The 11,492-nt window shown below is 35.8% G+C and overlaps 1 protein-coding gene across 2 annotated transcripts; it reads right to left on the reverse strand.

Moving 5' to 3' along the window:
- LOC109348146 (probable serine/threonine-protein kinase At1g54610) lies at nucleotides 4,932-11,286 on the reverse strand. 2 transcript variants are annotated; one of them, XM_019588406.1, is made up of 9 exons: nucleotides 11,076-11,286; nucleotides 10,192-10,741; nucleotides 9,103-9,387; nucleotides 8,302-8,619; nucleotides 7,777-8,004; nucleotides 7,287-7,387; nucleotides 6,837-6,951; nucleotides 6,027-6,491; nucleotides 4,932-5,459 (listed from the first exon to the last, which is right to left on the reverse strand). In XM_019588406.1, the coding sequence occupies exons 2-9, from the start codon at nucleotides 10,600-10,602 to the stop codon at nucleotides 5,256-5,258; spliced, it is 2,127 nt and encodes a 708-aa protein (XP_019443951.1). In that variant the 5' UTR covers nucleotides 10,603-10,741; nucleotides 11,076-11,286; the 3' UTR covers nucleotides 4,932-5,255. The 2 variants fall into 2 exon arrangements, with proteins under 2 accessions (XP_019443951.1, XP_019443950.1); XM_019588405.1 differs by having other exon boundaries at nucleotides 10,192-10,805.

The raw sequence follows: 11,492 nt of genomic DNA on the forward strand, positions 1-11,492 counted from the left end.
CAATGAAATATGGCCTACGGTTGGTATGAAATTTGGGTCATCATAATTTAATTTGAGAGTGACTGTCTAGAAGCTGACTATTAATATCATATCTAAGAGTTTGTATATTCGGATTCAACAATCTTGCTCATATTGTTAATAACATTTGTAGTTTGCTTATGGAAGATTGAGATGTTGTTTCCCTTATATATTGACACATTTTCAAAAATTAGAGCGCTCAAGTTAACTTAAAGGTCTAGGACGTTGTTCCTACATATCTTTCTTATTTGCTCTAGTTTTTATAAAAAATAACAGTTCAATACATGAGACTTCTACTTAGTTCTAATGATAGATGTAGTCAGTCTTATCCTGTAAGCAAAGAGTCTATTTGTATCAACAACAAAATAAATAAATAATTTTTTAATTAAAAAGTTTCCCAAGTTTTTAATTAATATGTATAATATGCTATATAAAAGAAATAATTTTCTTAAATCCAGCAAGACAAAAAAATGACATTATGATACGTAATCAAAGCCTTGATGTATAGAAAGATAGCAAAAAATAAAATCATGCTAAGAAGCATTTTAGCATTTCGTCTCACATTTCATAACTTTTGGGGTACCACACAAAATAAATAAGTAGATAAACATTGATCACTTTCTTATGGTAATAGATCATTCAAGGAATCATAACATGCCATACCATAGCACAAAAAGAACAATACATTTTTATCTGTCATATAATCAAATTCTACCTATAAAGTTGTATCATTACCTTAATAATATCTTATATAGATTTTTTACCTTTTTCTTTTGTCCATATAGAACATTATCTGCAGGACATTTCTTAAAATGACATACAAATAATGCAAAAATCTTATACAGATTTTTACTTTTCCTTTTTCATACAGCTTCTCTTCTACTGTAGAGCTATGATCTAATGCAAAATTTTATCATGTTATGAGTTGTGACTTACTGGTAATAATAACCAAGAAATTTGTATACTACTCTTTGTATAGCAGTAACTAACAACAGAATCAAATGTAGACTAAAGATTCTGTCACCTCATGCAACCAAACTCAAACCATCTCCAGAATTTTGACATTCCCTGTCGAATTTGCAGCGAGTAAGGTCGAAGAGACAAACTGTGCAGAATCATCCACTTCATGACCAGAGATTGGGTCTGTATTATGAAACTTGAATGATCACGACCTCTTACCATCTCATAATATATCAAAGATTTGGAAAACAGACAAGGCTTTCAAGTAGAAGGCAATTTGGAGACGTTACAAACAACTCGGACATAAGCAAAATGAAGCTACCTTAGGCCACTTTAGAAGTAACTGTGGAGGAAGAACTCTATGTCTCAGGTTAGACATAGTTCTACTCTTTTCTTCCCTTGAGCGGAGTTGATAGAATAGCTGGTAATCAAGTTAGAGTATATAGAAATAATTAAAAGGGTATCTTGCAACACTTAATCCTACTTCCATTGAAATGGAGATGATAAAATATATCAAGGTACACATTTAAAATATGAGAGTTTAAACAAGAATTGTACAACTTTTTGTTATGAACAGGATGCTGATTCAATAAATGAGATATGGTTGAAAGATGACATGACAAAGCAGGAAGGCCTCACATTATGCACTACAACTCCTTCTGAATGTGCTGTATTAACAAAATCTACTATTTCCTGGGAATGAAGCCTTTGGCTGTCATGGAATCCTTTCTAATTGATATGGAAGCAAGACCAATGAATCTCGGTAGATAACCATTGAATAATTCAATGATGGCTATTCCAAGGTCTTGGAATTACTCATTGAGTCTTGAGAATTATGAAGTCTAACTTAGAAAGTTGGAGTAGCACTTTTCAAAGTGTCTTGAAAAGTATGATAACAATTAATCATCCACTATGTCTTTATGATGGAACCTTCCCCCCTTCATTATATACAGGGGACTTGTAAGGAAGAGACACAAGCAAATGAAAAAAAAACAACATAGAGAGAAAATGAGAAAGTTTATATTTACATAGTGTGAGATTTGTATTCTCAATGAGATACTAGAAAGTTTGTATTTTCATCCTTTTTGGTTGAGATTGAGTATTATCCTCTTTGTAAGAGAGTCAAATATTGTAATCATACTTTCTATGGTGGAGATATTTTCTGGAATAGGTCCCGTTGTTGTTGCCTTCTCACATTGAGGAAGTTTTTCCATGCTCTAGAACCATTTAATCCCCTAGAACTTCCAGATTTCTGCCAAGCAGAACCAGAAGAACCCTCCAAGTTGTTTCACACTCTTGCACCTCCACCATCACCTTTTATAACTCAAACTCATTTAAATTGTTCCAGCAAAACCATAAAGACTCAATATCAAGAATCAAGATCAACCTCTCAGCATTTTCACTCTTAAACACAATCACAACTTCCTGTGAAATAAACAACATTGACTAAAAAACTTTTCAGTATGCAATATATCCATCAAACTAAAATTTCAAAAAAGGAATATTTTTAGTACAAAAAAATCAAAATTGAGAAAACACAACCAAAAAAGGTTTCTAAATGCACTATGAAAAACAACATAAACCCTCAAAAGGACCAAACTTTACCTGAATTTCCAACTACCCATCAAAGTAAATAAATGGGCAGACACATGATACAAATATAGTACTATAGTTACAGAGACATAAATGCATAGGAGGATTTTTTTTCTTCTGCTAGACCAACCTCACAACAGAACCACACAACAAAAGTTTTCTATGTTACAAAGGCCAAACTAAAAGCTCTACAATCTCATAAAATCAAATCAAAGTGACCCTTTTTTCCATTCAAACACTAGTGTTTTACACTATCACCATTAATTAATTATCTTTATATAGAAATATAATACATCTATAATGAAATATAATACAATACATCTATATAAAAAACTTAGATATCAAACGCATTCTCCGTGAATAACAATAGTGCAACCACCTCGATATGTGTATTTTTTTTATAGAAGAAATATCATCCTCTAATCCTAGGCAGAGAAGTAATCAAAGTTGAAAAACTAAGGATCACTTTTATAACATCAAATTTTGTAGTTACAAAATTAGTAATATTTATTTGTTACTTTATTATGTTACCCTTTAATCTTGAGGAGCTTGGCTCTACCATGGCCTCAAGCACGTAGAGAAAAGAGAGTTAACTAAATTTTACTATATTTTAATAAACTGTGGGCCATCTGTGAAATTTCCAACAAAAAATTATAGATTTAATAGTATTTTTTTTAGAGTGTAATTCTATGCATCGTAGTTACAAAGATTTATATACAATCGATATATTATTTGTTCTTTCCTAGAACACAAAGGTACGGAACAATAGTAGATCGATTGCTGAGGATGGAGAGGAGGAAGAACGTCAACGTGGCAAGATGATGTAGAAGAGCTGGACCCGCCGGTGGAGGTACTTGAAAAGGTTCTCCGATGATCAAGTCAGTATATGAACTTTGTGTTAAGTGTAAGGGAGTATGAGAATATGAGGATAGAGTAATGGAATTAGTAATGCTAGGGGGAGAGCTGATGTTGGGCTTTTGGCAGGTAGCGTAGCACGTGGCCGACCAAGAGTATTGTCGGGGGTTGCTTTTTCTGTGTCAGGTGGTCTGCCAGAACCGTTGCCAGAACTGTACTCTGCGCTACTCTTGTCTTTTAGCTTGTGGCTGGTTTGGTAGCCGTTCTGCAGTCTGTCTGCCGTGTTGGCAGGTGGGTTGGTGAGGTACAGATGGCATGCCAGGAAATGTCTCCAAGGTCAACTCTGGTGGGCCAAACACGCGAGACCTACCTCGGCGACCAAGCATGCGGGTCTTTGGGTCGCCGGGTAGGAACATTATTCATCATTCATTTGTATATTTTTTTTGAAGAGTCATAATAGAAACATAGATGTTGCACAAATTAAATGATAATGTTCAATCCTTAAAAACAATACATTTTGAAGAAGAAAAATACATTAGCCTCAATAAAAGAAAACCAGTTTAATAATTTGTAAAAAAGTTGAATCAATAATAAGAGGATTTGTAGATTAAAAATAGCAAGAAAACATAGCATTACATACTTAGATATAAGAAGGAATCAATTGTACCATTACATATACCACAAGTATATTCCACTCTATATCATTGGTTGAGATCTATCTATATATATATACATATTCTCAATTTAAATCAATTATTGATACATATTTCTGCTTCTTGTACATGAAGTGGACATTAGATTCAACTTAACTCCAAGTATACAATGTTGTTGTTAAACAGTGTAGTAACATTGATGGAAAATGAAAAGGGCCTTGGTATTTTGATTTGGACCACATCATTGTGATTTACTTCTTATGCAACAAGGAACAACCTATGCATGTTCAAATAAATGCATAGGCCTATTCTTATTGGTTTGCTCCTTTCATCCATTTGCTGAGGGTTGAGTCATTTGGTGGGACCTCAAAAACCTACAAGTCCTGTTATCTTATCAACTTTCAAAAGTGTGGCTGCTATTATTTTAGGGTAGTTGGTTTCTAGAGACTAGAATTTGAGATTGAACAACCTTTACCGACAAGGAAATAGTCCATTACCGGTTGGATCCTCATGTATCATACAAGTCGAAGACCAAGGCTTGATTCCCGAGGGTGATACTTGATTACGAAGAAGAGTCATGTACTCCGAAAGGATTAACTACTTACGTATCAGGTGAACGGACACTCTTGGTTGAGAAGAAGAGCTAGCACAATATTTTACTGCATCTTAGCCATTGATCAATGACCATAAAATGTCTCAGCAGCAAAAGCTGCTATCAAAAACCTAGCACCATGTAACTTGTCTTTATGCATAGGGTTTGTGTCCTTGTAAGTGTTTGAGACATAGGAACAATATGCAACCATAAGGAAGATGATGCATGTTGGAAAGATGGGAAAAGTAAACAATGAAGAATACACAAACTTAGCCATCTTCCTAGTGATAAATACTATATCATAAGTGAACATAGGAACACATGGTCCCACAATATTCTCCTATAGCTTAAAGCTGATAGGGTTTACAAGAATGGCCATATATGAGAAATTGCAGCTTAGTAAAGAAAATACATTTGTGATAAAGAGGAAGGGAATAATAGTTCTAAAGCTAGAGTTTCCTAACATGCCACTTGGCATTTCGCGAGGATGCTTACTCGCTGTACATGCAAAATATAGGAAAAAATAGAACCAAAAGAATCAAATATTCTTAATGATGATGCATTATTGCAGAATGCTTAACATTTCAGCGACCAGAAACAAATAATGAATTGGTTATCTGGTTCCCTTCAGCTTGAAGTCTTCTCATTTTGGCCTTGTCGAGGCGTGATCTTCTAACTGCTTCCTGTATTTGACGGTCGTGGTCTTTCAACATCTGATCCATGTTGCTCGATGGAACTAGCAACGGACCAGAATAGTGGATTTTATGACCCTTGGAGCCATAACCAACCTGCAGCATTGTAGAAAAATAATAGAAGGAAAACATTTAGACCAAAGTAAACAAAGTCACATTTTAGGTAAGTATTTGGCATGCAAATAGAGCAATATGCCAATATGGAACATTATGTTCTGACCCATTTTTTTGTTCTACCCCTTTTAATGGAACCAAAAGGTTCCAGTTTTTAATCTCATGTTGTGTTCTGTTCAATTTATCAAAATGGAACTTGTGTTCTATTTGTTGGACCAGACTGTGACCGGGGAGCCTCCACCCACTGGGGAGTTCCATTGTTACCAGAGTATGGGAAGAGTGGAGAGCCACAAGTGAGAACCACATCTTGAATCAAAACCTTAAGGCATTAGTTCCATGGGCCTTTTCTACTTATAAACTCTTTCACTCCTCCCCACATATTCAATGTGGGACTTCACACTTGAAAAAACCCAACACTATTCCATTATATCCTATTTTGTCACGTCTATCAAATGCTACCTTAGACCTCATTTCACGTCAAAATACACAAACAAGTTGTACAGATAAAGACAAAAGGTTATAGAAAAAGAGAAAAGTCCAACTACTTACAAGAATAGGATCTTTGTTGCTGCCTCTCCCTTCTTCTTTTTGAGGGGCATGTGGATGATGCTTCTGATCCTGTTGCATCAACGGCTCAGAGGCCTCCTTGAATGATCCAGGAAACCTGCTTATAAGTTTTGGAGCCTCGAGTTGTGATGATCCAGACCTTTCTCTGCGATCATCAGACAACATACTCCTCCGGGCTGCGACTAAGCCCGACATTGTTGATAAGTCACCCCCCATTGAAATCTTTGGAGCATCATCTTGGTTCTTCCCAGCTTTAGCCCATGCAGCACGGTGAGTCAGTGGACCTGAATGGGAGGCTCTTTTATGTTGGTGTGGCTGAGGATCTACACTTACTTCTACAGCATGTGATGGCCTAGGGGGATCAATGGGAAATCCAGAAGCAACTTCTTCAGGATGAGGGTTAAACTTCTCACTCCTGCTTTGAGAATTACTAAGCACTTGTCGCTTCTGTAACGGTTTTTAACAGAATGAATGAGTATATTGAATGCAAAGAGGGCAGAGATATTCAATTACAAAAAGGTAAAGTGAAAGGAAATTCAGTCATTCACCAGGAAAATAACTTACATATTAGAGCATAAAAGAAAGCGATAATTTTCAAAGAGATAGCAGTTCTCAGAAAATTGTATAGTAGTTTTTCACCTTGTCCGGTGTTGAGTATCACACAGATTTAGTGAGCGGTAAAATAGTAAGATATGCTTCAAAGAAGCTTCCTTTAAGAATACCATACATAAAAAGAAACAACAAATCCTTGTGACCTCGTTGGGTTAGTATTACAATTAATAATAAGTATACCTGCATTGACACGACAAGCTCGGCATTGGCATCAGGTGCAGGAACAGCTTGGGATTGTCTTGCTCCTCTTCTGTCCATATCATTTCTCTGGCCCTTGCTTCCTGCTGCTCCTTGTCTGCAAAAATTAAAAGAAAACCATAAATGAAACTAAAACAGAATCCAGAAGATTCCTCTCTTCCAATTTGCTGAAGTTTATCAACGAACATGAAGCCGTAGCATTTTTTAAAAGAAAATAACCAAATTTTGTGAAAGAAGATGCAACGACAATGATTGCAGACTGGAGATTATATAATCAGGTAATGTAAAGATCTTTGAATCTTTCTTTTATCATCAATGATTTTCAATCTAAAATCATACACACATGTCATAACTGCAGTTGTTAATTGTTGATAAATTTGGCAATACTGAACTTATGTAACAACTAGAATTCCACACCACAATAGAACACACCTTCTAGCTTCTTCATCCCGCACTTTGGCATCAAACTCTTTGCTGGGGGGATACTTTGGCAAGCTTAAAGGATCACAAGGTAGAGGCTTTGTTGAGAAGAACTAAATTACAAGTACACAAAAGGAGGGTCATGAGCAATGCATACTGAAGTAAACTACTAACAAATAAACGATAAATGTATCAATTTTCAGGTATAAATATTAATTTACTACCGTGATAAAGAGACAATGCTAGTGCACTTAGAGTAATACACATGATAAAGAGACAACAAGGAGCTTGCGTTTATTTATAACAAATATGCACAAAGATGACATGAAAGGTAAAAACATTTGAAGGTTGGAACTTTTAGAGGAACCCACGACCAAAGTTTGAAAAATAAGATACCCTGAACCTTTTTACAACACCAACATCCATTCTACTTATGTACTAACATATTCGTATTCAAATAAAAAAAAAGCAAACAACATAGGAAGACAAGAGAAATTCATACCTCACTCTTCAAAGAAAATGCTGCAGTTCCACGATCAGCAGGATCTATAGATAAAAGGGTTTCTATCAGTTCTACTGCAGGTGCCGGAAAGTCTTTAAATGTTTCAGCAACACAGCGCATGTAGGGCTGTTGAGGCTTAAATATTGTTGCATGAGGCAACTTTGATTTTCTCCAATAATCCTCGGAAGGTGAACCACATAGTTTAAAAATTTTATGTAACTGCTCCACCTACAAGATAGAAAATTGTACTTTCTAGTCATTTTATTATTCAACCAAGGTACTTATGCATAAGTGATAAGACTGTAAAAGAACATGAGTAGAACATTATGCATGGCATAATATTTATGTATTACTGTACTACCAGCTTCGTCAATTATTTTCTTCTTAACACAACCTAATTGTTTGATAAAATCTAGTTTTTTCCTCCACTGTGAACAGATATTATCAGTGAACCGAAGTTATTTTAACAGACCAATAGAACTGCTCAAATGCCACATTTGAACTGAAACATTTAAGATTGCATACCTCAGTTCTTCCAGGCATTATAGGCTTGCCAGCATACAGTTCAGCGAGTATGCAACCTGTACTCCATAAATCTACAGCAGTGCCATAGTAAGTGGCTCCGAGTAAAAGCTCTGGCGGCCTATACCAAAGAGTGACAACTCGGCTTGTCAGTGGCTGAATTTGATTGGGATCATAAAAGCTTGCCAAACCAAAGTCTGCAATCTTCAATATTCCATTGTTGTCAATCAAAAGATTGGAACCCTTAATATCACGGTGCAGCACACCACAGCTGTGGCAGTGATCAAGTCCACGTAAAAGTTGCTGCATGTAACACTTCACCTGCCAGGTTCCAATAAGTGCATAAGTAAACCTATCTGAATATTTCGTTTGTCTTGTAGTGTTCTGTCTAACTATGTTTGTCTCTAGTGGAAATCTTATGCTCCATCACAATTTTTTCTCCTCTGTACTATAGTGGTTTCTTTTTCAATCCAAGATACAGAAAGAATTGTCTTTGACTATGTTTGATTTTAGTGGAAATCTTATTCTTCGTCTAGTTTCTTCCACATAATTTCAATAGTTTCATTTTTCGACCATCAAAAGAATAAAGGTATCCAACCTCAGTGCATTCACATTTAGGAAGCAAATAGGATTGGCTATCTTCATTTATTAGCTAAAAGTACAGCCAACATAAAAATCTTCCGATTGCATATCACAATAAACAGCAATTAGTGCCATCAAAATTCTCCTTCGCTTATGTGGTAATTTACATTTTCTGTAAAATCAAGAGACAAAAATAGAAAATTATGAAGCTGCTGAAATTACCTGAGCTTCTGTAAACTTAAGTCCAGGATGTGACGCAAGCCCAGCCAAATCATGTTCCATGTACTCAAAAACAAGGTATAAGCTGCAAGACATCCTTGATGTAACCAGGCCTTCCAGTTTTATGACATTTGGATGATCAAGCCTACGCAGAATGTGAATTTCCCTTGCCATGAAGCGAACACTCTCAGGCTCAAGATTATCAAACCTCACCTTTTTCAGAGCAACAATCTTTTTTTGTTCAAGATCGCGAGCCCTATAAACATTACTATAAGTTCCCTGGCCAATCTGCAAATCAGAAAGAGGAAAGGAATTACCTTTCATGGCAATAAAACATCCAGAAGGTAATATTCAAATTGGAATATAAACTGGAGAAATCAAGGAAATGATTGTAGAAATATCTGTAAGTTGCAAATAGAATATATGAAATACAAACATAAGCAGTAGTAGCTTGACATTGGCCTTACCAACATAGCGCAGAAATAAGTGAAGTGTGTCATCATTATACTTCACATTCAGTCAATGATAACATTCCAGAATCTTGTGCAAAATATTACATAATGAGATCATGTATCATGAAGGTCAACATCATTTAAAATGATAGCTTGCATAATGCATTTAAGGTTATAACTTATAAGCAAACATCAAGGACTACACACGTAGATTTAAATTGTAAAAAAAATAAGTTCTAATCAACTAGAGATAGTTTCTCTGCCAAGTATTATTATCAGCAATGAAGGGGGAGCACAGGTAAGCAAATAAGCAAATTAGATCAACCAATTGAAGGGGGAGCACAGAATTATGACAGAAGTCTCAGCCTAGCATCCCGGCAACTTTTATACAAATAAATAAAGGTAGTCGGGGAGGTCAGTTTCTCGTTTTCGACATTGCTATCATTGGTATAAAGTAGTTATGCTAATATAGAAATTTAACAGAAGAGAGGCACATAAGATCAGGAGAACAACATTGAATACTTAAAGAATGTGAATTTCAGAAATTGAACATTTAAGTCAATATTCTACTGGCAATTTTAAAATGAAAAAAGAAAGGATACAATGTAATTATACAGCCAGATCAAGGAAAGAAACATACTTTATCCAACTTCTCAAAGGAATCTGCACGCCGAGGCAACCATCCTCTGATAGCCTCTCCTGCCACTGCTGCAAGCCATGAGGGCCATCCGGCTGCAACCTGCTCCCCTTCAATGGCTTTGGGAACACTACCAATTCCTGGATGTTGAGCGACGACATATTCCATTTTCTCCCTCTTCCTTTCAAAATTATCACCTTGCCCTCGAACAGCGCCACTACTCACTTGCTTGTCGATCAATGCAACTCTCCCGTCATTGTTATCGTATCTATCCTTTACTCGATACACTTCCTCCCTCCTTGATGAAGTTCCCCTTGATACAAATGACTCCAACGTAGCCTTGCTTGCTAATCGTTCTCTCGGGCTCTCCCTGCTATCCTCAATAGCAGAGGCCTTGCAACACATGCCACCCATTATATGCACACCAACTCCTCCCACAAAAACTAACAATATTCACCCGTTCAATTGCGTATCCAATATCCTTCCATTATAGTTTCCAATATCCTGGTATCCTCTTCTTCAGTACCCATAATTACCAAACTCAGCTACAATTCTTCCCCGATGTCACACAAAAAATAAGTCACGATGCAACACTAGTGCCTATAATTCATCTCAACCTAAATTTGGTCACAAATCAGTAAACAAAAGACACAATTCAGCATCCATAAAAAATAAAAAGGATGCACAACTTAACTAGCAGTAAAAACCAGCAAATTCAAGTAATAAACATCATAAATCTGGAGGAAAAAAAATCATAACTTTACTCTACCCAACAATAAGCAATGACATAATAACTTGAAAATGAGATTTTTTACACAAAATAACAATCTTCTAAGTAAAATACTTGTAACAACTACTTCAAGAAAAAACAAAGTTTCCAAATTTACCACAAAAGCCAGATCCTCTGAACCTTGCAATTGTGAAAGTGAGATTCCAAGACATATCACTTGAAAATAGAACTCGAGAGAAAAAGAGTAAAAAAGGGTAGCATTGAAACTCAGGAAGGCATGGATCTAGGGCAAAGAAGAAGAGAGAAAAGTGGAGTGTGTTATGGAAGATGAAGAAATGGAACAAACATGGTAAAAAAATAATATTTTGATACTGAAATAATAAGCTAAATTATTAAAAAATATTTAATGTTGTCGCGGCGCATAATTATGTAGATAAAGAGAAGTGTCCCCACTTCACTGCACTGCAGCTGCTTTCTGTGGAGAGAGAAACTCTGTCAAAAACCACTGCATCAACACATTCTTCTTCTTCTTACTACTACCCCACGCGCCTCTACACTACAAAATTTACTTTCG

This window comes from Lupinus angustifolius, chromosome LG05 (genome assembly GCF_001865875.1).
Source record: "Lupinus angustifolius cultivar Tanjil chromosome LG05, LupAngTanjil_v1.0, whole genome shotgun sequence".
Classification (NCBI taxonomy): domain Eukaryota; kingdom Viridiplantae; phylum Streptophyta; class Magnoliopsida; order Fabales; family Fabaceae; genus Lupinus; species Lupinus angustifolius.

Excerpts from the sequence above, each read along its gene's own strand:
- LOC109348146 (XM_019588406.1), bottom strand. The coding sequence starts at position 10,602 with ATGGGTGGCATGTGTTGCAAGGCCTCTGCTATTGAGGATAGCAGGGAG. Across the intron at positions 8,620-9,102 it reads TTAAGTTTACAGAAGCTCAG|GTGAAGTGTTACATGCAGCA; the intron begins GTAATTTCAGCA and ends GGAACCTGGCAG. Across the intron at positions 7,388-7,776 it reads CATTTTCTTTGAAGAGTGAG|TTCTTCTCAACAAAGCCTCT; the intron begins GTATGAATTTCT and ends CTTGTAATTTAG.